The sequence below is a fragment of the Bombina bombina genome, chromosome 2 (assembly GCF_027579735.1).
Source record: "Bombina bombina isolate aBomBom1 chromosome 2, aBomBom1.pri, whole genome shotgun sequence".
In the NCBI taxonomy this organism is placed as follows: Eukaryota; Metazoa; Chordata; class Amphibia; order Anura; family Bombinatoridae; genus Bombina; species Bombina bombina.
In genome coordinates this window covers 1,232,092,182-1,232,119,085 of record NC_069500.1, presented here as the reverse complement: position 1 = coordinate 1,232,119,085, position 26,904 = coordinate 1,232,092,182, and the positions used below count along the sequence as shown (strand labels likewise).

The 26,904-nt window shown below is 37.7% G+C and overlaps 1 protein-coding gene across 3 annotated transcripts in view; it reads left to right on the top strand.

The window, feature by feature from the left end:
* GABRB1 (gamma-aminobutyric acid type A receptor subunit beta1) overlaps nucleotides 1-26,904 on the top strand; it is a 1,013,772-nt gene that overhangs the window by 977,934 nt on the left and 8,934 nt on the right. Inside the window, exons 6-9 of one of the 3 annotated variants that reach the window (XM_053703994.1) lie at nucleotides 21,979-22,116; nucleotides 22,197-22,349; nucleotides 25,173-25,417; nucleotides 26,510-26,538. In XM_053703994.1, the coding sequence (XP_053559969.1) occupies nucleotides 21,979-22,116; nucleotides 22,197-22,349; nucleotides 25,173-25,417; nucleotides 26,510-26,538 (565 nt within the window). Of the gene's footprint in view, nucleotides 1-21,978; nucleotides 22,117-22,196; nucleotides 22,350-25,172; nucleotides 25,424-26,509; nucleotides 26,539-26,904 lie in introns of all 3 variants that reach the window. The other 2 variants (XM_053703996.1, XM_053703995.1) reach the window with 2 other exon arrangements.

Genomic DNA, 26,904 nt, shown 5'->3' with positions numbered 1-26,904 from the left:
TTTCATCCTCTTAAAAACATGGTGAACAGGTATTATCAGGAACAAATCAAATCTGGTGATCCAGCAGGAGAGATTATAGCTCCAGCAGATGTGTTTCATGCGCTTGGGCACTTTATCACTGCCGTATGAAGACATGTTCACTTACAATATTTAAATACAAAAAGATTTAATCAGACAGCAATGCAATTTATTTTTAATGGAACTCCCCTGCAGGTAAATATTTTAATATTAGCAAAGGAAAAAAATGAATATTCAGGCCAGCAAACTTAAATATAGTTCATTCAATAAGCAATGAATTATCCAATATTTGGTTAAAATATTATTCCCAATCCTGTAAAGAATTATAATAACCAGAACAATTAAGGAAATAACTTTACATCATGGTATACAGTATATACTTATATCAATAAATCAACATCTGTCTGCGTATTCAAACCTAATTGAAGAGTAGAAAATAAAAAAGCGCAGAAAAAGTACTTATAATTAGCACTCTTGCCTCAAAGTAATATATAAATAAAAAATGGTGGCTATAAATAAATTTAGCCACCAACACTGATAAAGACACAACAATAAGATATAAATTATATACTCATATGTTTATTGACAAGGAATAAACCACATACAGTCAAGCTAAGTTCCCCAATATATCTGAAGAGGTATATACTGTAAGTCTGTGGTGAAGGCTAATAATACAATTACCCCTGGGAAAGTCCAGAAGTTTAAATGAACAAATCTCTTTCTGAAAACTTGCGGTACTCCAGTGATAAGTAGTTCTCAGTACTGCATTTTAATGGCTGAATTTCCTCTGCATGCTCCATTATAGGCTAATAGCAGCTCTGCCATTTCCACACTGTGATTTATATCGAGTTGCTATACACAATTAACACAGAGTGCAATAGGGTGATATCACGTACACCTATTAGGCTATAAACATACCTCGCCAAACAACTGCTAGCTCTGGTTTGTACTTAACAGGATTGTCTCTTCTCAAAATGCTGTCCGTATAGCGGGATAAACCGCCAGTCCTAGTAGCATAGAAGCTGGAGTGCTTCCAGTATGCTCTAACCTGCAATAAGTATGCCTGGCCTCATTGTTCGAATGCGGTGTAATCAAGGCGGGTAGCAAACAAGCCGCCAATGCACCTTTATGTGTAAGTTCCCCTCTTATAACCAGAAAGAAAAGTATAGGGAATGGAAGACTAATGGAAGATTAGTCTGCAAAAAGAATATTCAGTAAATGTCTGATTGACGAAGCTTACTTTCCCTGTTTTCACCTCTTTTAAAATAGGGGACATGATCAATCCCCAGAACAGTCAACAGGTTTATATCAGAATTATGATTTTCCCAAAAATGACAGGCAAGTGATGTATTATACTCAGGACTCTCAATTGTTTTTGCGGGCATCTGCTTCTCTGTTCGTTTGTGCGTGTCGCATTTACTTTGTGCTGGTCAGCCTGGAACAACTGGCCGTGCTCTCATCATGTGAATCTGCTACTGTTTTGGTTTTCAGGCTCCTGAAATTATTAATAGTTTTTTGGCTACTCTTTTGGACTGTGTTTTGGTGCTGCATTTCCCTGTCTGTTACCGACCTTGCCTGTACGAATATGCCTTGGTTATTCTAAACTGGACCACACTGGGTTACATCTTTTTTTGCTGGGACTTTGTGCTTATATTACACTTCCCAACCTTTCTTAATGGACCTCTGGCTGTTAAAGAATACACAGGCCCACAAATAAACTCAGAGGAAGTGTCAAAGGCCATTTCTCATCAAGGCCAACTGCTTGAGGCTCATATTGTACATCTTCAAAGTTTGGATGTGAAATTTGCCCAACTTACAGATATGCTTAGAATGTTCTGTCAAACCTTGCAATATCCTCAAGTGCATGCACCTACAACTTCTTGACCTTCTTCACCCAATTACCCAGTTTCGAAACCAGCTTTACCTGAGAAATGTGATGGATCTCCAAATGAATGTAAGTGATTTCTCAATAAACTTCATCTTTATTACAAGAACGACCTTGGGACCTTTTATTCTCCATCAACTCAAATCACTTTCAGCATCTCACTTCTTAAAGGAAAAGCACTAACCTGGGTCTCACCTTTGTTGAAGAAGGAGAGTCCCATTTTTCATGATACTACAGCCTTTCTTACCGCTCTCCAAACGGTGTTAAACCAGGAAGAGAGGCAGCTGCAGAAACATCATTATTTGAGCTACAACAAGGATACCAGTCTGTAACTTAACCTGCAATAGAATATTCTGCTGAAACAGACTGGATTTAGGGAGCATTCAAGGCTGCCTTTAAAAGAGTTTATGTGACTGAATAAAAAATAACTAGTTTATAGAGAAGTGCTGGATTCTCTGGAGAAATGTATTTCTCTCTGTACTAGACTTGATTTGATACTTAAAGAGCAGTTACAAGAAAAAGATCATACCAGGAGAGTCCATTGACTACTGGTCAGTTTGGCTGCTAGATTTCATCCTCCTTCTCCTCCTGCTCCTTCTTCAGAGGAACCCATGTAGGTTGGAACAATACAATTATCAGAGGCAGAAAGAAAATTTGGTATTTTTGTTAGGGCAGAATAAAGCCTCAAGACCTTTCCTAAACCAAAGCTTTTTGTCCCTATACGCATCATACGCGGCATAATCGGCATACAATCCCAAGCCCTCATTGATTCAGGTATATAGCTAGGAAAATCTAGTTACTATATATGTTTAAATACCATAAACCCACTTATCAATCCATGTAATCAGGAGGGATGTATCCCTACTATTAAATTGTGGGGGGTGCTCAATGCCAAATAAGTAATATGCAAAAAAGGAAGTAGTGGGAAAGAGCAGAGGCACATACGGAGCACTCACTATAATATCATAAAGAGGGGCAGTGAATCAAGGTAAATTAAAATTTAACATTTATTATAGCCACTATAAAAACAATAGAAAACATATTAATATAAAATCCTAAAATTCCAAACTGAAAAGGGTGGAGAATCCAAACAGTATACCAACTCAAATAAAGTACTATAATAGTAAAATCAGAGGTGCAATCATTGAGCAATTAGCATTGGTTGCCCCATTGTGAGTGCAGAGCCAAAAAAAACATTATCTATCAAGAGAGGACACAGTCAACAAAGAGTTAACTATGATAAGGCAGTGCTCACACAATTATTAAAACGTTTTAGGTCACTGTCCCTCTCTATGATATTATTCCTAGCGAGTGCTCTGTATGTGCCTCTGCTATTTCCCTCTACTTCCTTTTTTGCTCATTGATTCAGGAGCTGCAAGAAACTTCATAAATCTCACTTTTGCCACTGTATTAGGCATTCCTAACTCGGAGAAATCTGAACCCATACATATAACAACTATTTTGTGGTCAACCTCTTGGCTCCGGATGAATTATTTCTCAGATAGCACCATTTTTCACTACTGTAGGAGTTCTTCACACCTATTATGCACATTATACTTAGACTACCTTGGCACCAGAAATGTAATCCTACCTTCCCCTGGTCCTCTAGAAATGAACTTCTTGGGGCATCCTATGAAGAAAATATTCATCCATCTGTTCTTCTATGATGTCTGAGTTTCAAGTACCCGAAGCTTACAGCGACTACAGTGCCTACCTCCACACAGGTAATATGATTGCTCTATTCCACTTCTCCCTGGAGCACTGATTCTCAAAGACAGAGCCTTTACTATATCTCAACCATAACAAAAAACTCTGAAAGAGTATATTGCTTAGAATCTGAAACATGGGTTCATAAGACCATCATCCTCCCTTGCTGGTGCAGGATTTTTCTTTTTTGAGAAAAAGGATGGGAGCCTCAGACCATGTATTCATTACTGAGAGCTAAATTGAATTACAGTCAAAGATTCTTATCCTCTGCCTCTTATACCAGAGATCTTTCATTATTTACTTGGTGCTACAATTTTTACCAAGCTGGATCTCAGAGGGGCTCCTAATCTTTTTAGGATAAAAAATGGTGACAAGTCGAAGATAGCCTTCAATACCAGATATGGCCACTATGAATACATGGTTATGCCCTTTGGGTTAAGCAATGTCCCAGCCATTTTTAAGAGATTTGTTAATAACATCTTTAAGGACTACTTTAAACAAGTTTGTCATAATATATCTCAATTACATTCTGATATACTCTCCATCTCTACATGTAAGGGTTGTTCTCAATAGACTAAGCCAGAATAACCTTTACATCAATATTGAAAAATCTCTGTTGCCCTGGGAATCTGTAACCTTCCTTTGATATATCATCTCTGCTTCAAGTTTTACTATGGATCCATCAATGGCCACAACCAACCACAAGCAACGGTATTAAAAGCTTATTGGGCTTTGCAAACTACAAAAGGCAATTTATTCATAATTTTGCCACATTCAAACAGTTTGGAGGTGGTCCAATATTTTTTAAATAACCATAGTGGTCATAAAGATATCATCAAATCTTTCTGATTAGGTCTGTTGAGTATTTACTGACACATAATTTCATTATGTTTGAGGATAGTTTCTATCCCCAGAGATGTGACACTGCTATGGATGCTAAATTTGCCCCCACTTATGCCAACCTTTTTATGGGTTGGTGGGAGCAGTTCCATCCTTATATTGAACATTTTATTTTTTTATGGGATAGAGATGAGGATTCAGTTGGATGTTTTTTTTTTTTTTTTTTCTCAACAACAGTAAATATGGTATTGCCTTTGCAGGAGAACAACATGGGACTGTATTCATTTTTCTTGGATGTTAATTTACAGGGCAATTTGAATATGGCCGCTGTTGATACTTCATTATACCATAAATCTACAGAGGCGAATGCCATTTTGAATTATAATTCTTCCCATTCTAGACACACACAGAGGCATCCTTAAAGGACAATATATAAGAGTTAAAAGGATATGTTTAAGAGATGAGGATTTTTAGTTGGGTGCTAATGAAGTTACCATCCATTTAACATATAAGGGGGAATGAGGAACAGATATTGACTAAATCTTTTGAACAAGTAAATAAGATCCCTATGAGAGCTTTATTATCGTATAGTGTTATACTTAAAAAATTCCAGGATAACCATTTTGTCACAAAATATAGCCTTCAATTTAATAAAGTGTGTAGCATTATCAGAGAGTTTTAACCAGTTTTGTATTCTGATCTGGAGAAAGAAATAGTGCAGAAAAGTTGCAAATTTGAGAGATAGAACGTTACGTAATTATGTCTCTCTCTTGCAAAATGTTTAATAGAAAACATGGTTAACTTAGAGGAACATGCAGAGGTTGTCATAAACAATATGTGGGTAGAACCAAAATACCATTCAGAAAAAGGTTTTTGGAACATGTGAGATCAATTAGGATCTTGAGTATAATACACAAATTACCAGTAATTTTTGGAAAAATCATAATTCTAATGTAAACTTGTTGACGGTTTAGGGGATTGATCATGTCCCCTCTTTAAGAAGAGGTGGAAAGAGGGAAAGTAAGCTTAGCCAATAAGAAGTTTACTGGATTTTCTTTTTGCAGACTAGTTTTCCATTAGGTTGCAATAAGCAGACAGATGTTAATTTATTTATATAAGTATATATACCATGATGTTCAGGTATTTGCTTAATTGTTCCAATTATTATAAACCTTTACTGGGTTGTGAATAACATTTTAACCAAACATTGGATAATGAATTGCTTGCAACGTTTATCAAATTATTTCTATAGAATTTGTTATTGAATGAATTATGTTTAAGTTTGCTATCTTGAATATTTTTTTTTTCCTTTGTTAATATTAAAATATTTATCTGCACAGGGTTTTCTTAAAAAAAATCAATTGTAGCATTGACTCTTTAAACTTTTTTGTATTTAAATGCTGTAAGTGTGGCTCCATATAGCTATGTTCAATTGTGCAAGCATATGAAAACATCTGCTCTGGAGCTAAAATCTTCCCTGCTGGATTACCTGATTTTATTTGTTCCTTATATAGGACTATATTACAAGTGGTGCACTAACTGCAGAGCACAAGCGATAAGGGGTATTTCTCTGCTTTATATGCATTACGGAAATAGCAAATTATGAGTTGAAAGTAAATGTTCACTCAAGCATTTACAGAACAGTTACACTGATTCAATCAGCCAATAGGATTGAGCTCGCATTCTATTGGCTGTTCCAATCAGCCAATAGAATGCAAGCTCAATCCTATTGGCTGATTGGATCAGCCAATAGGATTGAACTTCAATCCTATTGGCTGATTACATCAGCCACTAGGATTTTTCCTACCTTAGGGACGCCATCTTGGATGACTTCACTTAAAGGAACCGTCATTGTTGAAGAAGACGTCGTCAGAAGAGGATGCTCTGCGTCGGATGTCTTGAAGATGGAGCCGTTCCGCGCCGGTTGAATGAAGATAGAAGATGCTGTCGGATGAAGACTTCTGCCCATCTGGAGGACCACTTCGGCCCATCTGGGGTACCACTTCTGCCGGCTTCGTTGAGGACTTCGGCCCGGTTGGGTGAAGGCTTCTCAAGGTAGGGTGATCTTCAATGGTTTAGTGATAGGTTTTTTTAAGGGGGTATTGGGCGGGTTTTAGAGTAGGGTTAGTTGTGTGGGTGGTGGGTTTTAATGTTGGGGGTTTGTATTTTCTGTAATTTAGAGGGGGTTTTTAAGGGGGTATTGGGTGGGTTTTAAAGTAGGGTTGGTTGTTTGGGTGGTGGGTTTTAATGTTGGGGGGGTTGTTTTTTTTTTTTTACAGGTAAAAGAGCTGATTACTTTGGGGCAATGCCCCACAAAAGGCCCGTTTAAGGGCTATTTGTAATTTAGTGTAGGGTAGGGCTTTTTTTATTTTGGGGGGGCTTTTTTTGTGGCAGATTAGGGGTTAATAAATGTAGGTAGGTGGCGGCTGTGTAGGGGGGCAGATTAGGGGTTAATAAGTATAATGTAGGTGGCGGCAGTGTAGGGGGGCAGATTAGGGGTTAATAAGTATAATTTAGGTGTCGGCAGTGTAGGGGGCGGAAGATTAGGGGTTAATAAATATAATGTAGGTGTCGGCGGTGTAGGGGGGGGCAGATTAGGGGCTAATAAATATAATGTAGGTGGCGGCGGTGTAGGGGGGCAGATTAGGGGTTAATAAATATAATGTAGGTGGTTGTGGGCTCCGGGAGCAGTGGTTTAGGGGTTAAACACTTTATTTAGTTGCGGCGGGGTCCGTGAGCGGCGGTTTAGGGGTTAATACATTTATTAGAGTTGCGGCGGGGTCCGGGAGCGGCGGTATAGGGGGTAAACAGTATAGTATAGTGTGGGTGTTTAGTGACAGGGTACCAATAAAGCTGTAAAAAAGCCGAAGAGCATCAAGATCGATGACTGTTAGTTAACAACAATCCGCTGCTCATCGCCCCGTACTTGGTGCGCGGCTTTTTAACAGCTTTTTTTATAATTTTGGAGAGCGTATTCAGGTCCGCGGCAGCAATGTTAGGCGAGCATATTGGTGCCGTTGAATGCAAGTAAGTTGACGGCTTGATAAATAGATGCCTAAATATCTTATGAACTGATTTGAGACACAAGCATTATTTATACATCCCTTTCAAGAGTAAATTATTCCAGGATATCTCTTATTCAAGTTCTAGGTTTACAAATTACATACTGTGAGCAACTAGTAAATAATACTCTGCTTAATTGATCACATCGTACACGTAAAGGAGAATTATAATCCTGCAGTGCTGACATTTCTTAACATAGGAGGATATTTTTAAAGATTTTCTTTTCCATTTTTATGTGTAATTAATAAAACTTATATTTTAGTCACACAACACACCACATTTTGGTTTGTACCACGTTTTGAGTTTTACGAATCCAATTTAGAACCCAGAGTGCTAAATATGTATCCTTCATGATGGATTTTATCCACCATTTTGCAAGTTGTATTTTTCTCTAGATACATAGCACCGTTTACCCTAACAAAGTAAATATATACTATAATAAGGGACATTAAGGTTCTATATATTCCCAGGTAGTGCCATAAGTATCTTACATTACATGTCTAAATATGTATATGTATGTATGTATATATGTGTGTGTACATATGTATTTATGTATTTATATGTCTATATATGTATTTGCAGACATAAGCACATAAATACATATGTACACTATAGACATATATTAGTGCATCAGAGCCCTTTGCAGTCGAGTAGCTGAAAACATGACAAATCATATTTATGCAATACTAATATTTTATAGTGTTGGTGTATTGACTGTAAATATTTCATACTCCAATGTTCTTCACGTTGGGGAATATGTTCTAAGCATTTTTAAATAGATATATATATATCATTTTTAAAAGCTACTAATATTTGTGCAAACATCATCCAATATTGTTATTGTTGTTAATGAATAAATCACTTATCTTTACTCTTCATTTAACTTTTCATAAATTAACTGTGCTTGAAAATTTGATTAACAGAAGCATAAACAAATTATGTTCATATGTGGATACAGTGTGTATGTGAATTTGGCTCCAAATATTGCCGAATTCGGCTTGTAGCCACCATCTTCACCATTCGAGTCGTCCAAAAATAGCCAAATGCACATGTCTATTAATCCGTCTAATAAAATATATCTAGCTTTGTGAAATAACATTATTTAGCTGATAATTTATTTTCTTATTATTTATAGTGCATTTTTAGCAGGTGACTAAACATTTAAAAATGATAGGGTCTATTTTAATCTAAACAGCTATATAAAGTGATTTGCATGGATTTTCATGTGTTTTACGCTCAAGGCCATTGTAATCCATTTAAAAAATATACTAGAAATCCTGATTATTACAAGATTTTCCAATGGCTTTGAAAAGAGAGTTTCAGTCCATTTAAACAACCGACTTCTTAAAAACTAATTTCCACCTGTTTTGAATTATACATCTTTGCAGCTTTTAAGCAGCGCTTACTTTTTTTTTTTTTACACTTTAAAGAGCATAGTACTCACACATTTTCAATCATGAATATTGAAGAACATCAGTAACATGTTACAATAAGACTTAGTAAATAATGTCTAAAATTGACATAAAACTAATAGAACAGAAAGCCCTTGGTGGTGTACAGCTGAATTTTGGGACTTTTAGGCTGATAGGGACAACTCCCACATAACAAGATAATTTATTCCACGTTGAAAACATCAATTTCTAAAAGAAAAAAAACCACTATAATACATTGTGAAAAAACAATTTTAGATGGAACAGGGAAAATGTTTGACTATTATGTCATGAATATTTCCTGGTTTGCTGAAAAATAAATTTTTTTATTTCAGATCAAACTTTAAAATATTACATTTGTACACTACTTAAAAAAGGACAGAAACCTCTAAAAAACAGCTGTCATGGCTCTAATTGATCGATCGCTCTATGGCGGATAAACAAATATTCCACTGCTGTATTCATAGACAGGGGCACTCCTGACACACATAAAGGTAAAGGAACATCTATTTTACCACAAAAAAAGCAAATCAGAAAGTGTACATTTTAAAACCCCTTCTTATAAACTTTATTTATTCTTCAGAGGTTACCATAAATCAACAAATATTTACAGATACAGTGTCAAGTTTGACTTCATTACAGTATGTTTAGATCAACTTGAAGGTTAATTTTACAGAACCCCCTTTTTTTTTTTTTTTTTTTCCTCCTCCCTCATCCCTCCTCAATTTACCCACCCCCCGCAGCAGTCTCACCCTCTCACATTTAAAGTTACCCTCCAGATTACCTCCTCTCTCCCTCTCCAGCAAGATCAACTGACTATTTGTTAATGTGTATATTATGTTATGTTCCTTTGGTGTCTGTTTCTCTCATTATAGAGAAATTCCCAGTTTCCTTTGAGACGCTCTCCTAGTAAGAATTCAGTGTTCCTAAGAGGATACAAGATACGTGTTTGCATGGAAATGTCTAATGTATGAATGTATGGTTCCCATTTCTGAATAAAGGGTTTAGTTCTACTCTGCACATCTGTCATTGCATCTACGGCCTCTACTGTTAGTTGGCTCTGCATACCTGCTTTGAGTTGTGGGATCGTGGGGGCTTTACCACCCAACCATCCCTTGAAGATCAGTTTCCTGGCTTGTAAAATTACATTGCTAGTCAATTTTCCTGTGCTCCCTGAGTGTGGTGTTGGGGTATGTAAAAATACTACCATGGCGGGGGAAATGTTTATGGATATCTTGAAGGCTGATTGTAGCCAATGCTCCACCATCGCCCAAAATCTATTAATCTTTGGGCAGCTCCATATCATATGGATTATGTCTGCCTCTGGTGCTCTACACTTTTGACAGGTTCCTTCTGAGTTTGGTCTCCATTTTTTATAAATCCTCGGGGGTATGTACGCGTTGTGTATAAGTCTAGTGTGTGACTCTCTGTTTACCACCGATAGCGTAGCCTTTCTCACTTTCTGTATGATTCGTTTTACTATATCTGCTGAGATGTCTGTGTTCAATATAGCCGACCATATGTCACCAATGTGTTTCATTGCTGAATCGTTGGTCTGTTGCATGTAGAGTTTGTATGTGTGGGAAATGGATGTTTCTCCCTGTACTTTTCTGTGTATTAATCTATTAGTTCCCAGATTTTGATTCCGTAATTCGTCCTGTTTGAGTAAGTCTTTAATGTAATGTCTTGCCTGTAAGTATGCAAAGTGATGTCTGTGTGGCAGGTTATATTGCGTTTGTAATTCTTGGAATGGTTTAATCGTCATGTCCAAGGTGTTTATGAACTGGGAGACCGAGGCCAATCCTCTAGTTTTCCATGTGATGAATACTCCAGTGTCTATTCCCGCTGGGAATTCTGGATTTCCACTTAATGGGAGATATTTTGTGTATCTGTGGTTAAACTGGAGCTTCTTACACATTTTCCACCAGGCTCGAAGAGGTTGAAGTAGCATAGGGTATTCATTTAGGAGTTTGGTGATTTGGTTGGGCGACATGTGTGGGATAGCTTGTAATGACCAAGGAGATATTGGTTGTGTTTCTAGTGCCGGTAGTGTAAAATGTTGGGTCCCAGTTAGCCAATCTAGTATGTATTTAATTTGGGCTGCCCCGCAATATGCCTCGAAGTTGGGAAGCGCAAATCCCCCTGAACCAATCTCTGCCATCATCCTGGAAGCTTGTATTTTATGTTTTTTCTTTGCCCACACAAAGGAAAGGCATGTTTTGTTTAGCTGAATTAGGTCAGTCTTATGTATATTTTCCGGTATCATTTGGAACAGATAAAGAAGCTTTGGAAATATAATCATTTTAATTAAAGCTATCCTTCCCGCCATCGAGACAGGTAATTTACCCCATCTAAGTAACATCTCTTGTATATCCTTAATTAGGGGGTGATAGTTCAGTTGATACCATTTTTTGGGGTCTATCGAGAGTTTAATTCCCAAGTATGTGAAGGAGTCTGTGACGTGTTTGAAGCTAAATGGTAGGTCTATGTGTGTGGACTGCTTGTTCAACCAGATCAGTTCTGATTTGTCCGTGTTTATCTTGTAACCCGAAACAAGGCCAAATTGGTGTATGATTTGCATTATTTGTGAAATGTTTTCTTTCGGGTTCTGGATGTAGAGTATCATGTCATCAGCAAAAAGCGACAGGTGACACTTTACTTCTCCCACCCACAACCCTTCTGTTTCTGTCCTTATTTTTATGGCCAGGGGCTCGATCGCCAGATCGAAAAGCAGGGGTGAAAGTGGGCACCCCTGTCTGGTTCCCCTGCCCAGTTGGAAGGAGGGAGAGGGGATCCCATTGATTAGTATGGATGCCTTAGGGTTAGCGTAAAGTGCCCTGACCGTGTGCGCGAAAAGACCCGTGATACCAAATTTGTGCAGTGTGTAGTAAAGATGGTCCCATAGGACCATGTCAAAGGCCTTTTCCGCGTCCACCAACAGCGCGCACGCTGCCTGGGTCCCCCCTCCCCTCTCCCCTCTCTTGTTCCAGAAGTGCGTTAGAATGAATTGGAGTTTTCTGAGGTTTAAAACTGACGAGCATCCCTTTACGAAGCCCGTCTGGTCCGTGTGTATTAGAGTGGGTAAGGCTATTGCCAGTCTGTCTGCTAGAATTTTTGTCAGTAATTTATAGTCCTGATTCATTAACGATATAGGGCGGTAGGATTGAGGTAAGAGTGGATCTCTATTCGCTTTGGGAATAATGCTAACATTCGCTTCCGTGAAACGGTCATTTGGGGTAATTGTACCTGTCATAATTCTGTTATAAAGTGCGGTTAAAGTTGGCGTCACATTCACTCCCAGCAATTTATAATATTCCCCGGGTAGGCCGTCAGGTCCAGGGGTTTTGTCAAGTGAAAGAGTGTTTATAGCTCTCAAGGTCTCTGCCTCTGATATTGTCGAATTCAAAAGATTTAAGTGTTCTTCTGATATACATGGGTTGGATATGGATTCCCAGAATAGGTCCTGTTTTTGCTTGTCTACTTCAGTTCCCCTGTATAGTGTTTGATAGTACTTATTGAAAGTTGCCTGTATGCTCGGTGTGGTTGTATGTATTGTGTCTCCCCCTCTAATGGCATTGATATATCTGTTGGGTTTGGTAAGTTTGGTGAGTCTAGCTAGGAACTTTCCGGTTTTGTCACCAAATCTGTAGAACTTTGCTTGCATCGCTGTCATTCCCCTCCTTGTGTCTTGGTTGAGTGCTGTGTCTCTTTCAGCTTTTGCTGTTATGTAATTGTGTTTGGTGGTGGTGGTAGGATTACGCAAGTATTTATTTCTGGCACTTAACACTCTTCTAAGCAATAGCTCCGTTCTTACTCTCATCTTTTTTAATTTGCCTGCCGCGTATGAGGTTATTACTCCCCTCATGACTGCTTTGCTTGTCTCCCAAAACAATTGGATATGATCTTTATGTGCATTGTTTAAATTCGTATATGTTCTCCACTCCCCTACCAGTGTATTTTTGAAGTTAACATCCCCGTAGAGATATTTCGGGAAGAACCATCTACAGGGTCCCTCCCTTCGTGGTACCAGGTTAAGTTTGAGACTGATAGGTGCATGGTCTGAGATTGTGGGAACGTCAATGTTTACGTCGGTGATGCTGGGTCCCAGTGAGTGGGTTGTCAAAAACAAATCTATCCTTGAAAGTGTGTTCTTAGCTGGGGTCGAGCAGGTGTAGTTTCTCTCTTCTGGGTGTTTGTCTCTCCATATATCTGCTAGTGCTAATGAGTTTCGGAATTTAGATAGGATGAGGGATTCCCTTCTAGTGTTGCGTAAATTAGTGGTCTGCATGATGTTGGATGTGGGGTCTCTGAACCTGTCTGCTGGAGTCTGCGCTGGAGTCTGCGGGGCTATGTTGTTGTCTCCACCCAAAATCAATTGGTTGTCTGCAAATTGTAATATTTTGCTGCTTAAGTCTCCCCAAAATTCTTTTTTGTTAGTGTGTGGGCCATATACCCCCCCAATAGTTAAGGTTTTTTTTTCACACTGTACTTTATTGAGTAGGTACCTCCCTTCCGTGTCTACTTGTTGTTTGTCAATAGTATATTCTAAGTTTTTCCTAAAAAGGATAGCAACTCCTCTTGCTCGCTTTGCCTCATATGTGGTATGAATCACCTCCCCTACCCACCCCTGTCTCAGTTTTTGGTGTTCGATGTTTGATAAGTGGGTTTCTTCAAGGATAACAATGTCAGCTTTCTGATTTCTAAGGTATTTTAGTATGGCCTTTCTCTTTATAGGGGAAGTGATACCCCCCACATTCCATGACACAATTTTCATGTTGTGTTTCTCTAGGTATATGCAAGCTAGTCAATTCAGTAGTAATTTATGTTTGTGATTGTGACTTGTGGTGTTTTTACTTACTGCTGGTTAGTAGAGGGAGAGAGTACAGTCTTACCAAAATGCCTGGATTCCGATCAATTTCCTTTACCCTGGCTCTGCAAGTAGAATTCACAGTTAGATGACTATCAATTTTTAGCTGTATTGGTGAGTTATAGTATGCAGGCAGGAAGTTAGATCTCCTTTGTGGAACAATAATACAGATACAACAAGTTAGCAACTAAATAAACAAGATAACAAAACACTGAACAATTGAATAACTGTATAAATGAACTTCAAATAATCCCACTAGCCCTCCCCCCCTCCCCTAGTCTCTAGTTTGGTTATTTAATCCGTGGTAGTACCACTTTGAGTTCTTAACAACCCTCTATTAGGTCAGTTAAGGCTGTTAAGCCTTGGATGTCATTTGTCCCAAGAGTCATAAAATACTTTCCTGTTTCAAGTTTCAGCGTCCTCTTCCCTTCTCTCTCTTTGCATGTTGCCTAGGGGTCTCTTCACTTGGTCCAAAAATATCTGTAGGTGTTGTGGGGTCTCAAACACTTTCGGACCTTGCGTTGTTTGCAGCCTTAGTTTGGCTGGGTATAGCAGCGCCACTGACTCTCCTTGAGCTATTAGTTCTTTACAGTATGGTGAGAATTCTCTCCTTTTCTTCGTGACTTCTGCCGAGTAATCTTGAAAGATGTATATCTTTTTCTCTTCGAATGTGATATTTGGCATTTGTCTGTAAGCTCTAATCATCGACATTTTGTCCTTGTAGTTAAGGTAACGCACCATTATCTGTCTTGGGGCTCTGTCCTCTACATTATCTCTCTGCAACATTCCAATTCTGTGGGCCCTTTCAACCACGCATGGTATACTAGTGGTTGGGAGTTTTAAGAGGCCTGGGAGAATCGTTTCTGCAAATTCTATCAAGTCCCTTGCTGGGATGGACTCTGGAACTCCAACTATACGAATATTGTTCCGCCTCGACCTGTTTTCCAAGTCTTCCAGCTTGGCTTGTAGCATCTTGTTTTGTTTTTGGAGGTTGGTGATAGATGATGAGGTTTCTCTGTGTCTTTCCTCACTCTCCTCCACTTTCTGCTCTACACTTGTGAGACGTGATGAGAAAGCTTTAAAGTCTGTTGAGAGCGTGTCCATACCAGTCTGGAGCTGCTCAATCTTAGGTAAGAAAAGGGCAGAGAGTTGGGATACTATTGGATGTGTATCTTGTGCAGGGAGATCCGAAGCATCCGTTCTTGAATGCTCTATTTCTGGAGCTTCTATGTGGTTTTTATTGCGCCTATATGGCTGTTTCTGCCTTCCCGACATTGTGTCAGTTTTCTTATGGTATGGCAAAAAATATTTCTGCATGCAAACAGGTCTAGTTTCAAGGACTACTAAGTGAAGAGTGAAATTTTCTAGGGTCAAAACATATGTCTGAAATCAGTATTTTCCGAAGATACAGAGGGTTTTCAGGAGGGGGGGGATTATGGCTGTTTTTTAGTGTGCCATATTCGCTGCTTGTCTCACAGTTGAGAAATTCAAGAAAAGGGGAGCAGTGCGAGTGGAACAGATAGTGCGGCTGTTTTAGTCAGTCTCCACAGTTCCCTGCAATCAATTTGCTGTGTTTTCTGTTGTCCCCTTCCTCCCCTTTAGTTTAGATCTTGTTTTACCCTTGTCCAAGTGATGTAAGGGGTTGAGAGTTCTGTATGTCCTGTGTCTTTACTTTCGGTTTTCCAGTTGAACTGCAAATGCTTTGTTTTTGCTTTTCTATTTTCTAGCCTGCAGTCTCTATAAAATTTTTTTTTTTTTTTTAGTGGGTAGTTATTGTGTAGTGCTTTTTTATGTCTTTAATTGCCACAATTCCTGAACTACTGTATGAGGGATCTGTGGTGAGTGAGAAGCTGGGCTCAAAATGGCGCTTGGTTTCGCGCCCAAATGCTTATCGGTATAGGATATGTGTGTCGCTTGTCCCTTCAGACCCAGCTTCAGTGTCTCAATCACTTACAATGTCTCTGTTCGCTCACTAGCGTTGAAGTTTTTCCTCTCTTCCCAGTGAGTGGTGGCAGCTGCGGCAGTCCGCCCTTCGGCGATATTGCGTATGTCCCTCCGATGTGGAGCTTGATGGTTGCTCCGTGCTCTATCAATGGTCCGACGGTTACCTTGAGAGATACCGCCTAGGATTAGAGCCGTGGGGCGCTTAAAGCAGTTAATTTACTTGCTTTTTTCCTCCGTTTACACGGAGCTCTTTTCCCCTGCGTCCTGTTGATGCGCCCGCCCACCGGAAGTCCTTAAAACCCCTTCTTTTGTATGCAAAAAAATAAAAAAAATTGTTTCCCTTTAAATATGATTACTTTAATGCTAATTTATTATTGTATTGATGGGTTTTGACATTTAAAAAATAATTTTAAATCATCATAAATTAGCATTATTGGTTAATAAAACAGCACTCCTTTAGTAGAAAATAATGTTAACTCAAAGTAAACATAAAAAGAAACATATTGTGTTAAAAACAGCAAATATACTTGTTTTCTTGATAAATTCTCAGTGTAGCCTACACCTACATTGCAGAATGTATGTTCCATTGTCACATGGTTTTAGAGCAGAAGTCCTCTGCTGAACATGGGCAGTAAATTGACAGCTAGATTAGATGTCTCCTAGCAATACTTCCAAGGACAAACTGCTATCTTGACTTCCTGTAGAGGCCCCAGCCCTCTTGAAGGGCTGTGACAGGAAGTAATCAAAAAATGCACAAATTATGTTTAAAATAGAAATACAAGGTAAAAAAATGATGAGTAATAAATATTTCCATGATTAATATTAAATATAACCCACTGCTTTTTTTATTACACCAATGAAACAGAAACTTCAATTAACTAAACCTGCATTCAAACACATTAGGTAGTTATCATCAATAGCTGTCATGTTTTACTTTTGCTTTAGCCATGGTACATTTTGCTTTTGTGAAGAACACTTTAAAAAACATGTTTCTCATAGCTGTTTACATATTTAGCCAGCTTCTCTTGTAGCATTTTTAGGTATAACTTGGCAGGTTTATCAGTTCTATTTAAGATTGGAATGGTTAAGAAAATTGAACCAAAAGTCACCCAAACCTGCATAAAATGTTTTCTATGCATTGGCTTCCAAATGTGAGCACGGACATTTGTTTTTAGGGGTCCACCCTTTTGAAAATATTTCTGTGGACATTCATGTTTGCATGAAACACAGGAACTGGTGAAGCTGAAGAGGCTGAAGAGACCAGAGAAATTGTATTTGACCACAAAAAGTAGTAGGACTATATAAAGATGTTGGTACTGAGTTTCTTTGGGTTTCAACTGGAAACCTATTCTTCTACCAGTCTACAAATGTTTACTGTGCAAGATGCAATGTAAAGGTCATCTAATTTATTTTATAGAAAAATCATTAGAAAAGATAGGAATTACTGAAAATTGCCTCTTTGTAAATAATTACTTCTGCACCTAATTGTTCCACAAAATTGGTTTTAAATACCTTCATTTAACTTAATTGTAATTTCTTTATACATATTTTAGAAACTTCAACTATTTCCAAAGTGCAGCTTAATTTACTAATTTGGTTATCTCAAATGAAAATGTAAAGATGTGTTCAGAAACTTAATGTAGTTGTGTGCAACAACTGCTGAAAGGAAAACACTGATTACTTCTGTCAGAGTCAGAGAACATTTTACTTTACACCGCAGAAAAGGTTTCCAACATGCCTAGAATTCTGCTAGACTTTTACAATCTGCAAAGACATATATTTGGTAGTCATTATTTTAAAACAAGGTTCCTTCTTGATAGAAAATGCCCTATGGCACAGAACAATTCAACATAGCCAAATGTACTTAATGCAAAAAAATAAAATGAATATATTTCCACTAAAGCCTACCACGTATGACAGAGAAGATTTAGTGTAGTATAAGACAAACAGAAGGTATCTGTTTATATGGGGCCAATTGTGATCAAAGTGTATGTTGGTGGTACCTAGAGGATGGTCTGATCAAAAAGGACAGAAGAACTCAAGAAGCCCATCTGTGCCTTCAATATCACAGACTATCATCCATGATGTGAGCAGTACAGTTTCATAAACCTGGAAGGCCAGAAAGTCATCACACACCACTACACATGACAGAGCAATGTGAACAGTTACACAATCAGAGTTCTCTCTGTAGGAATGTCAGACTGTTGCTTTGACTAATGGTGCATATTATTCATAACCACTTCTCCTTTGCAATCAGAAGCAGTTAAGTGCATTTCATAATCATCACTATTCCCCTACTTGAAAGCCAGGAATTAATGAATATCAACGCTCAAGTTCTGTATTCTCTAGATGACCAAATTATCTACAGTGATGCACTGCTGGGGTTTTGAGAACTGTGAAATGTGATGATATGCAAAGCACAACAACTACTTTAAAATTATATATATATATACTGTATATATCAGTGTGTGTATTCCATAATCATTCCAACAACACTTCTTAATGTTCTTCCATTTTATATAAAAAACATATATCAACTGTAATACTTTCTTATACAAGTAAATAAATATTAATAATAATGGGACATGGAAACAAAAGTTACAGTTTTACAAAGAATGCAAATAAAATAAAAAAACAATATACTTCTATTATCAAACTTACCTTGTACATTTGCACTCCTTTGTTGAAATTTAGCTCCTCTCCATGAAACCATACTGAAGAAGGCTCAAGGGCATTATATGTATAACATTGTTAAAAACACTGCTGTCGTATAGTGATTATGGAACCGATAATCTAAAGCTCTCTGGAATGGCGAGATTATTAAAGAATGCTCACCAATACTTGTATTTCCCTGGTGGAATGATCTAAAGCCACTTTTTACCCTGAAAACAGGGTGTCTTGATAAGGGGTGTATACTGTATTATTGTATGAAAAGTGCACAAATTTTATTTTAAACATTATACAAAAGGAATAATGGAATCATTCACACAAAAATAAACAGGGAAAATTGTATTGTTAAGGTGCATCAAAAATCTTCACCCAAAATCGTATTTTATCAAAAATGTAAAATTTGTATGCAAATTACTCAAGAATAAATTGTATTAACTACGCACAGCAAAAATCTTAATTTTAGTACACTGGATGTGCAAAAAAAGCAAGAAATTCATACTTAAATGTACAAAATACAAAGCGTAATTGTAGTTTTATTCGTAAAATGGGCTGAACATGGGCGTATATGAAATTGTCTCTCTAATCACAGCGTAATTCTGTAAGATAAGATGCAGAGCTTGGTTTTGTCTCACCAGCTAAAAGGTGGTGAGCTTTTCTTTAAACACTTTAAAATACTTCTAACTCTAATAGACAAACACATGCATATGAAAATATAGGCTATTGTAAGATGCTACATGCAGAAAACAGTGTAATATGATTTATATTGGCTGCAGGATTAACATTTTAAAGTGTGCCCCCCTGCTCACCACTAATTTCGCTCCACGGTGAGGTTTCCCTTTCCAGTGAACTCCATTACATTCAATATGGGACATCTTGCCACTTGCAGGTACTGCCCCTTTTTATGATAATTCCAACAAGGCAGTCCCTGCGACGGTTGGCCAGAAAAACCATGTCTAAAATTGCGAGGTTTAAATCATCGGCCCTAAGTCACCTGCACACTCCTGAGCTCTCATGGAAAGAATCAGAACATGGAAAAGTTAAAGGGAAATCCTATAGTAAAATGTGCTCCCCATTTACAGGCAGAAATTAGCAACCCTGCTCTTGAGTTAACTTCGCTAGACAGAGGCTTTTTGCGCGCTTCGGGTTGCACTTGTATTGTAAGTTGAAAGTAAAAATTTTGTGTTAATCAGACGTGCAAAAAGTCTAACTTAGAATATTGGGACCGTGTTAGAGTTCAATGGAGCGTGAAATGTGGGGGGGAAAACTAACACTGTTCCAATGTTCTTCATAAAGCTAAATATATTCTATTTATTGTTAAAGGACCACTCAATGCAATAGAATTACATAAAAAAACAATGATTTAGTACCTACTCTAAATTTCAAATAAACAGTAGATTTCTTCTGACAAATTATTTTTTTTCTCCCATTTCCCGGCCTCCTGTATCATGTGACATACATCAGCCAATCACAAACTAGTATACGTGTGAGCTTGTGCACATGCTCAGTAGGATTTTGTTCCCTAGAAAGTTTGAATATAAAAAGACTGTGCAAAATTTTATAATGGAAGTAAATAGGAAATTGTCTTAAAACTGCTGCTCTATCTGAATCATAAATGTTTATTTTGACTTGAGTGTCCCTTTAAATATATATTTCTATATATATGTTTTTTTGGTAGAATATATATCTATACATACTGTATTTATATATATATATATAAATATATATATATATATATATATATAATCGGTTGGGATCCATTTGAAGATCTTTCACAGCAGGTGAAGTGTGTGGAAGCATGCAGAAGAGACGGCGTTGATTTACTGGTCCGTGGAGAGCGATGAGTCCAGGATGACGCCTAGATTTTGTGTATGGTCGGTGGGGGTTGGAGGGCTGTGGGTCACCATGAGTTATTCCAAGCGAATGTGGTGGGACCGAGGAGGAGGACTTCGGTCTTGTCTGCGTTCAGCTTTAGGCAGTTGTAGTTGATCCAGGTGGTGACTGCTGTCAGCCCTTCATGGACGTTTCACTTGGCGGTGGTGGGGTCACTGGTGAGTGAGATGATTAGCTGGGTGTCGTCGGTGTAGGAGACAATGTTGAGGTTGTGTCGTCGAGCGATGGCGGAGAGAGGGGCCATGTAGATGTTGAATAGGGTGGGGCTCAGCGAAGAGCCTTGGGGTGGGTACACCACAGATGATTTCTGTGGGCTTGGAGACGAAGGGTGGGAGTCTAATTCTCTGGGTTCTGCCGGTGAGGAAGGAGGTCATCCATTGCAGGGCTTTGTCGCATATGCCGGCATCGTGTAGTCGGTTGCGGAAGGTGAGGTGGGAGACAGTGTCAAATGCTGCTGAGAGGTCTAGGAGAATGAGGGCGGCGGAACCCCTTCTTGGGAAGATTGTGAAATCACCTGTGGAGCCGTTTGTCTGACATTATTCTGTGAGTATACTGCACTTATGTATTAAGGTGCTCAGACATACTATGCCATATGTGATATTCTTTGAACACAGATACAGAGAGAATTCTTCTGGGAAAATTGTGAAACATAGAGAGAAATCCTTTGGAGATCCCTTAGAACCAGCGCCTCTATCTGCCAATATACATGATTCAGATAGGGCATGCAATTTTATACAATTTTCCGATATACTTTTATCATCACATTTGCTTTGTTCTCTTGTCATTCTTTGTTGAAAGCTAAACCTAGGTAGGCTCATATGCTAATTTCTAAGTCCTTAAAGGACATCTCTTATCTCAGTGCAGTTTTTCACTGCTAGACAGCACTAGTTTATGTGTATATAGATACCTATGAGTCAGCACTGAATGCTAAAATGCAAGTCTGTCATAAGAACTGAAATAAGGGGGAAGTCTACAGAGAGTTAGATACAAGGTAATAAAGGGATTATCTATCTTTTTAAACAATTACAATTCTAGAGTTGACTGACCCTTTAAGACCCCTGCTAAGTGGCATGAAACCAGAGATTGGGAAACTGTTATCAATTCATCAAGTCCACCCATTCGAATAAAAGTTTTTTAATAGATAAATACGGTAATTACTAAATGTGGTTTATAAGACTCTTGCACAATAACTATCAACTTTAAAAACCTGGTAGCAGAGGATAAGAATAATAGTTTTAATAAAAAAAAAAAAAAAAATTGAATTTGTTTAATTGTATTGTGTTATCGTTATTAGGGGTTGTGCACTGCTGTTCTGAATATTATTTTTATATGTTACGTTATGGAGAAGCTGATGGTGAGTTTATAGAACCAGGGGGGCAGTGACCTGAACCACTGAGATATGCTATGTTAACAGAGGTATTTCCAAGCCACCACTTTAGATATTTCATGTATATGTACTGATATATCTGTGTATTTTAATATTTCATAAGAGATCTATGAATCAACCAATATATCCAATGCAATTACTTCTTGTAGACGTAAGTTTGTTATTAAACTGCTGGTGAAATCACATACTCCCAGTATCCTTGCTTTATTTATTTTTTTACATGAATAACAAATATATCAGTTTAATAGGGATGATAATGTCTGTCTTATTATTCTAGATGGATACACAACAGATGACATTGAATTTTACTGGAATGGAGGAGACAAAGCCATCACAGGAGTTGAAAAAATTGAGCTTCCTCAATTTTCTATTGTTGATTACAAAATGGTTTCAAAGAAAGTGGTTTTTTCAACAGGTAAGTCTTTAAGTATTACAATAGATAGAAAATTCTGCAGTTTTTCTTTATTCATAATATTTCTTTTTGTTCCTCCACAGGGAGCTATCCTCGGTTATCTCTCAGTTTTCAACTTAAAAGAAATATTGGATATTTCATTTTACAAACATATATGCCTTCTACGTTGATTACTATTCTTTCCTGGGTATCTTTCTGGATAAATTATGATGCTTCTGCTGCAAGAGTTGCTTTAGGTAAATGATGTGAATAAAGCAATCTGTAAACTGAATGCCGTAAGAAAGCAATCTGTGCAAGTTACTGTAATGGTAAAAGATAGAATGGTGGTTTGATAGACATTTATCACATGATACCTGTTTTTTCATGCAATTTATAAATTAAACTGTGTATGGAATATTAACTTTCTTCCTTAGTTCATCTTATATGTATGTCAAATAAGTTGCTCTTAATACATTAGCCTAGATCTTATGGAGCCAGATAGCAATTAACTGTTGTTTGCTATCAATAGCATTGGGCTAGCTATATGGGGCTGATGATCAAATATTCACCAGCATGGAGAGAAATCTCACAAAATACCAACTTACAAGTTAAGTGCAAAATATCGCTTTCGCAAAATCGATATTTGTGCTCAATTTAGTAATACCAGCGCACGCAAATGTGTGCTAGTATTACAAGTGAGGTGCTATGCACGGAAGCATTGCACTCACGAGAGTGCGCTTCCATAGGTACCAATGGGAGCCTCGTTCTCATGCCGTCAGAGATGGCATGAGAATTAGCGCAGTGAAGGGGGTAAGTCGTGCAGTTATAGGCAGCAAATATAAATGTATATGATTATATACATATATATTTATGTGTTAATATGTGTAAATATACATATTGACACATAAATATACATGTATATAAGCATATACATATATATTTACTGGGAACACACAGTCCTCATAGACCGCAATATAAAGGTCATTTTTTTTCTTTCAAACACCTACTGCCGCCAACTTTAGCCCCCAAAACTGTCCAGTGCAGATATTTTTAAAAAAAAATGATGCAAGATTTTATTTTATTTATAAAGACACAACACATTTTTTGGGGGGGGCAGTTGGGGCATATTTTTAAAATTAAAGGGACACTGAACCCAAATGTTTTCTTTCGTGATTCAGATAGAGCATGCAATTTTAAGCAACTTTCTAATTTACTCCTATTATCAATTTTTATTTGTTCTCTTGCTATCTGTATTTGAAAAAGAAGGCATCTAAGTTTTGTTTTTTTGGTTCAGAATATGGACAGCACTTTTTTATTGGTGGATGAATTTATCCACCAATTAGCAAGGACAACCCAGGTTGTTCACCAAAAATGGGCCAGCATCTAAACTTACATTCTTGCATTTCAAATAAAGATACAAACAGAATGAAGAAAATTTGATAATAGGAGTAAATTAGAAAGTCGCTTAAAATTTCATGCTCTATCTGAATCATTAAAGAAAAATTTGGGTTCAGTGTCCCTTTAACTAGAGATCTGACTTCTTGTTAATTTTTGGAGTGCTAATTGCTACCGCAAGCTTGGGCATTTGGGGAACATATATAAAATGAACCCGATATCTGATCTCTGGTTAATTTTATAACCACTATTTGCTACCCCAAGCAATGGCTGGTTATTTATCAAGCCCCTGTAAATGGGCGAATTTGTCCATTAGTGCCGTACTATAAATTAGCGCTCCACTTGTAATCTAGCCCAAAATCTTTTGTGGCTTTTTTGAGCATTATAAAGTAATGTGTGTGTGTCTCTCCTTCACATTAAAAAAAACAATATCAACAGCTCTCAAGCTAAAAGTTACCTTTAAATTATCTCGCCAGAGCAGAGAGCTTTAGATCATCAGGTCCTAATAGTGGTAGCTATTACATTCTATAGGAGCCACTAGAACATAAGACAACAGTTTTTTGACTGTTAATATGATGTGAGTCATTCTGCAATGCTCCTGCTGACCTATATTTATCGGTCCGTTATACAACTGCTTTTAGACAAAAAATTCAATCTGAACGTCAAAAGCAGATCCCCCTAAATAGAGTTAACGCTCATTCCTCTGCATAGTATTTTCATGTAAGATTTGCTAAAGGTTTCATAAAAACCTTGAATGAGAAATAGAAATTATTTGCAGTGTGTATATGATTAACAGTAGCAGACGCAATGTCCATGATATATAATAGTCTTTTGCTCTAGAATCAGGAATCTTAATTTATTTATTATTATTTGGAAAGGTACATTATCAAATTTGCATTGTTCTGCTGGCATCCTTTGTTGGAGAGTGCAGCAATGCACTTTAGGGAACTAGATAAATACATATGGCTAGCCAATGACAATAGGCATATAAGTGCCACCACTAATTACCAGCTAGCTCCTAGTAGTGCACTGTTGCTCCTGAGACTACCCGGGTATGCTTTTGAACAAAATATACAGAGAGAAGAAAAAAATGGTAATAGAAGTATATTTGAAAGCTGTTTAAAATTGCATACTGTGACAGAATTGTTAGTTTAATTTTGACTTCCCTGTCCCTTTAAAGTGAATGTAAACTTTTATGAATTAGTGCCCGGTTTTCAAAAATACTATTAAAAACAGGGACACTTTCATTCATGAAAGTTTACATTGCAGAGTATTTAACAAATACTTACCTTTCTCTTCAGCAAAGCTGGATCGGCAATCCCCTGCCTGCTTCTCATGCTGTACTTACACAGCAATGACGAAACCGGTTTCCTCCAATCACGGCGTGGCCTCACGAGATGGACGCTCTGGGGGGGAAGCCATGATTGGAGGAAACCGGTTTCGTCATTGGTGACGTAAGTACAGAGGAGCTGCAGGCAGGGGTTCCCTATCCGGATTTGCTGAAGAGAAAGGTAAGTATTTGTAAAAATACGCAGCAATGTAAACTTGCATTAATGAAAGTGCCCCTGTTTTTAATAGTATTTTAAAAAAACGGGCACTAATTCATGAAGTTTACATTCACTTTAAGTAACTAAATATCAAAATCATTAAACAAAGAAATATATATCTTCTTCCTCCTTTTTTAGGCATAACCACTGTGCTTACAATGACTACCATCAGCACACATCTGAGAGAAACCCTACCGAAAATTCCTTATGTGAAGGCTATAGATGTCTACCTAATGGGATGTTTTGTATTTGTGTTCTTGGCATTGCTGGAGTATGCTTTTGTAAACTACATATTCTTTGGAAAAGGTCCTCAGCTGCAAAAGAAAGCTGCAGAAAAAGCAGAGAAATCAAACAATGAGAAATCCAGAGTGGAGATGAACAAAGTCCAGGTAAGATTATTTTCCTGATAAAATCATTTTACCATCTATAAAAGGCAATAAAAACAAGAATTAAAAGAATATAATAGATTTGCCTAATCAGAAATTATAGGGACACTTTGAGCAAGATTTATCAAACTTTATCTGAATTTGACTTATGTTTGCGCTTTTCCATAGGCAAACTCAGTCACATTAGATATCTTTGCCTTATTTATCATTGAAAATAAGCAACTTCTCTTGTTAGTTTTAATCTTGTTCAATAAAATACCCTATAATTTGAGCATCCCAGGGAGTGCTTTTGTCCCTTTAGTACATGGCTCAAGATCATTAGCTATAAGGGCATAGAGATTAAGGGGCCTATGTATCAAAGGTCTCCGCATTCAGCGAGGTCTTGCGGACCTGATCCACACTGTCGGATCAGGTCCGCAAGACCTCGCTGAATGCGGAGAGCAATACGCTCTCCGTATTCAGCATTGCACCATCAGCTCACAAGAGCTGCTGGTGCAACGCCACCCCCTGCAGACTCGGGACCAATGGGCCGCCAGCAGGGAGGTGTCAATCAACCCAGTCATACTCGATCGGGTTGAATTGTGGCGATTCCTGTCCGCCTGCTCAGAGCAGGTGGACAGGGTTATGGAGCAGCGCTCTTTAGACCGCTGCTTTATAATTACTGTTTCTGGCGAGTCTGAAGACTCACCAGAAACACGGGCCCACAAGCTTGATAAATGGGCCTCTAAGGATGGTCTCCATGTTGATCCTAAATCTTTGTTTGATTTCATGATCAGCCAATGCAAAGAGCTCACAATGGGCTAGGAACGGCGTCGTTCCAAAGGCAAATCTTCCTCCTCTGATCTTTTCACTTGCCTTGCAATAGATATACCAGCTAACTTCAGGAAGAAAGCCGATTTATAATGCTGTTCTCCACGGTATTTAAGGAGAACTTGTATGCATGCATTTCAAGGAGAACTTTAACTATGCTCTATGCGCAAAAAAAGGATAAATGAGTAACTAGTCAGGGTGTACAATAGAAAATATAAATACGACAATCTCATTTAACCCTTTTTTGGCACACCTAAGCTAACACGAACCGACTACTAGAATTTCACAATAGTACTCACCTATTTTTGGGCCAATTTTAGAATGATAAATTGGGGCATTAAATTGCGCACACATTTTTAGATGCAAAAATAGGATAAATCTAGCTTTTTGTAAGGACTGATAAAATCACAATTAGAATGGTTGGATAGAAGACTTGGCTAAAAATATTTCACTAAACTTCAAAATTCTATAGCCACATTTTGGAAATTAAATAAAATAGATGTAAAGCTGCAACTATACATTCAGTTCTTCTCTGAAATTCTCGGTAGCGAAGGGGTTAAAGATACATAAAATCCAACATTTTTATTTTCTCAATCAGACAGAATATATAATTTTGAAAATTTTAAAATTTACTTCTGTTATCATATGTGCTTCATTCTATTGCTATCTTTTGT